This window comes from Cynoglossus semilaevis, chromosome Z, assembly GCF_000523025.1.
Source record: "Cynoglossus semilaevis isolate Cse_v1.0 chromosome Z, Cse_v1.0, whole genome shotgun sequence".
Lineage (NCBI taxonomy): Eukaryota > Metazoa > Chordata > Actinopteri > Pleuronectiformes > Cynoglossidae > Cynoglossus > Cynoglossus semilaevis.
In genome coordinates, this window is record NC_024328.1 from 16,879,174 (window position 1) to 16,882,266 (window position 3,093).

General features: G+C 40.1%; 1 protein-coding gene across 1 annotated transcript; it reads right to left on the reverse strand.

The window, feature by feature from the left end:
* Positions 1-773: 773 nt before the first annotated feature.
* LOC103398162 (glial cell line-derived neurotrophic factor-like) lies at positions 774-3,034 on the reverse strand. The gene is made up of 2 exons (XM_008336687.2): positions 2,776-3,034; positions 774-1,804 (listed from the first exon to the last, which is right to left on the reverse strand). The coding sequence occupies exons 1-2, from the start codon at positions 3,020-3,022 to the stop codon at positions 1,236-1,238; spliced, it is 816 nt and encodes a 271-aa protein (XP_008334909.1). The 5' UTR covers positions 3,023-3,034; the 3' UTR covers positions 774-1,235.
* Between the last annotated feature and the right edge of the window lie 59 nt (positions 3,035-3,093).

Consider the following 3,093-nt stretch of genomic DNA (forward strand, 5'->3'; position numbering starts at 1 on the left):
CATTGTATCACCTTCCCACCGTACATTGTTAATGGGAACACAATTATGCTCTTTCTGATGCCTGCTCTTGTCATTTGATCACATCGGTATCAGCTTTTTTCTTCTTGAATTCAGCCCTAAAGTCCCTATCGGATCGTTTATCAATTGTTTGCTTCTTCACACAGAGAAGAATACAAACACCATTTGTTACCACTTAAAAACCCAAACTGGGAATTTACCATTCAATCACAGTTGTTTTTAAGAAAAAGGTTTTCCACATTGATTTTACATTAGAGAGTGCACTACATCGTGTGAGAATGCATTTATTGAGAGAGTTTAAAGAAGACAACTTAGCAAAGAAAAAGTGAATAATATCATGTCGTAGTTGTCTTTATTAAAATAAGGAGTTCCTGTTTATCACAGCTTAATAGTTGTGATTGGCACAGGAACAGGAGCTCCTCATGTCTAATCCTAACAACAAAAGGCAGTACCTCTTCTCCCATTATAAAAAGGAGAGAACACAAAAGGCCAAATGAAATTTAAGTTTATTGAAAACTTCGACCAACTCAGGTGAGGTTTCCTCTGAATCCATTCTTCAAAGATACAAAGATGAGTAGAAGTTTTAACTTCCTGTACAACTGCCACACAGGAAAGACCTTTTTTTTGTTGTTAAAAATATTCACACACCCAAATGTCCCCTGGTGTTTGTTTATATTTTAAAATCGTCTTTACAAATCCAGGCAATCAACCTGTATTTTTACCGCTTATGTAAAAAAAAAAAAAAAAAAGTAATATTAAAAGTTTGAAAGACAACAAATTATCACAGACTAATAATAAATAACACAGTTTCTTTTTATATAAATAAATATATATCAATAAGTTAAGACATTGAACATTTTATAAATATTTTGTTTGTGTCCTGGTAACATACTGTATGTGCATGTGCCTGTATGTGTATGAGTCTGCTGAATAACTCACTGAGTTTTCAAGGATCGTTGGTTTTGGACTTTTAATTAGGATAAAGGATAACGGCTTTCAATGAAGAAATTGCAGAAACTGTAACTGGGTTTAAGAGGCAGAGAAAGTGGCTAAATTCAAGTCGTAGCTTTCTGGAACTAAGGTGATGGTATCTTTTCTTCTTTTTTTGAAAAAAAAAATTTACTGATGAACTGTGGTTGTACATGGTTCTTTGGAATGTGAAAATCTAAGGAAGATACAAAACATTAAAAGTTACACCTTGCAGCAGTCCGTGGTCCTTAAACACAGCCACACTTCCTGGCAGAGTGCCTCTTCACTGTGTGGTAAACAAGGTTGTCGTCCAGAAACGAAAGGTCATCGTCAAATGCTATTGGCCGACAGCAGGCCTGAGGGGGTGTGTCTCTGGAAGACAGCCTCCTGTTGTGAGCGAGCGTGTAGAGGATTTTGTCATAGTTGGTCTCAGACTTCCTGCAGGGCCCAGAGCAGTACCTGAATATCATTTCTTCACCAGAGCGATAGCCTAGACCCAGGTCCGACACATTGAGGTTAATTTGTTTGAGCACACAGCCCTGTCCCCGCCCTCCTCCTCTGAATCTCCGGCCCATCAACCCATCTCTTGCTCCTCTTCGTCTCCCTCTGTTACCAGTCTCCGGGTTTACCCCGCTCTTTTTCTCCCTTCTGTGATTGCTGATGTTGCTCAAGTTTTCTCTGATGGGGGAGGAGATGATGGAGGACGAGGTAGATGAGGAGACAGTGGACACAGAGGAGCGACGTATCCTGCTGATGGTCACTTTGATGAAGTCCACCATGTCTTCATAGTCAGTGGGGTGAGGCCCCTCTGTGAAATCTGAAACACATTAGGAGGAATGTCACTTCCCTCACACGGTTCACATGCAGATGCACAAATGAAACACACACATTGTTTGTGTTTTGAATGTGAGCGTTCCAAGTGGATCCGATTCTTATTCATCGACTTGCTGCAGCAGCTCATTGGTTTCCTCAGGGCTCATGTCATGACAGTTAAATTGCTCCATCTCTGGATTTACAACAAACTAATTGACAAATCATTTAATACACTGACTATAAGTCATTTTAGGGCAATAATGATAAATTCTAAAGATGATTTATCTGAATGCATCATTTCACTGTCAGTTTAGAGAAAACTAGCATAAAAACTTGAACCAGTTATTAGTGACATCCATTGTGTGCAATGGTCATTGAGAGGCTAACGGTTTTCTTTTAGTTGAAGAGTCATGATCCTAATCATAATAATGAATGAACTCCCAAGACTATGAATTTTAAATTATGAATTTGTTTTATGTGCATTAAGATGCATCAGACATTCAGTCAGAATCTGTGATTGGATCGCCTGTTACTTCAACACTAATCACAAAAACATGAGTGTAAATCAGGTTAATTGTTCAGAATGACTTTTTTTCCCAAAACCTTACTGTTTACAGTTTTTTGAATTAGCGTGGTTACAAAATGAAGTTGTATTATGATTATCTTTGTCCTGTAAACATTCCTACTGTAGAAAAGAACGCTGTACTTAGTCACTGAGTGTGTGACAGCGTGGCCTGGGTCATATATACCATGGGTCATATTCTACTTATTCATCTTGACAGTATAAGAACACCTTTATTTTTCTAGCTCTCATCAACCTTTGCAATATTTCTGTTTTCAACGCACACAGAGTCTATATATAGACTGTGGTGCATTTGAGAAATTACATAGTCAAGACTGAGTAGGATTAATTGAAGCAAACGTATGAGCGTATATATGTTTTTCTGGCACCGGTGCCAAACTGCGGGCGCTTACATGTTTCTCCAGGAGCCAGTCTCTCATCCCAGTCTACAGATTCGACCTCACTTTGACTGAGTCCCCCAGCATGAACCGACATACGATTCTGGACCGGCGGAGGCTCCAGTGGACTCTCGACGACGCGCCCTCTCCTCCTTACGGTGACGGGTCCTTGCGGTGACCGCTGTGCGCCCCGAGGCAGTGGGCTGACGCGCAAGGCGCTGAGCAGAATCAAACAAGTGATCAAACTATCCCATAACTTCATTGTCCACCTCAGTCCGACACAGGGACATGGCGAGATGCAAAACCTATGCTCATCATCTGGTTACGATGAAA

Coding starts and splice junctions, on each gene's coding strand:
- LOC103398162 (XM_008336687.2), bottom strand. CDS start 3,022: ATGAAGTTATGGGATAGTTTGATCACTTGTTTGATTCTGCTCAGCGCC. Junction 1,805..2,775: donor ACTGGCTCCTGGAGAAACAT/GTAAGCGCCCGC, acceptor AATGTGTTTCAG/ATTTCACAGAGGGGCCTCAC.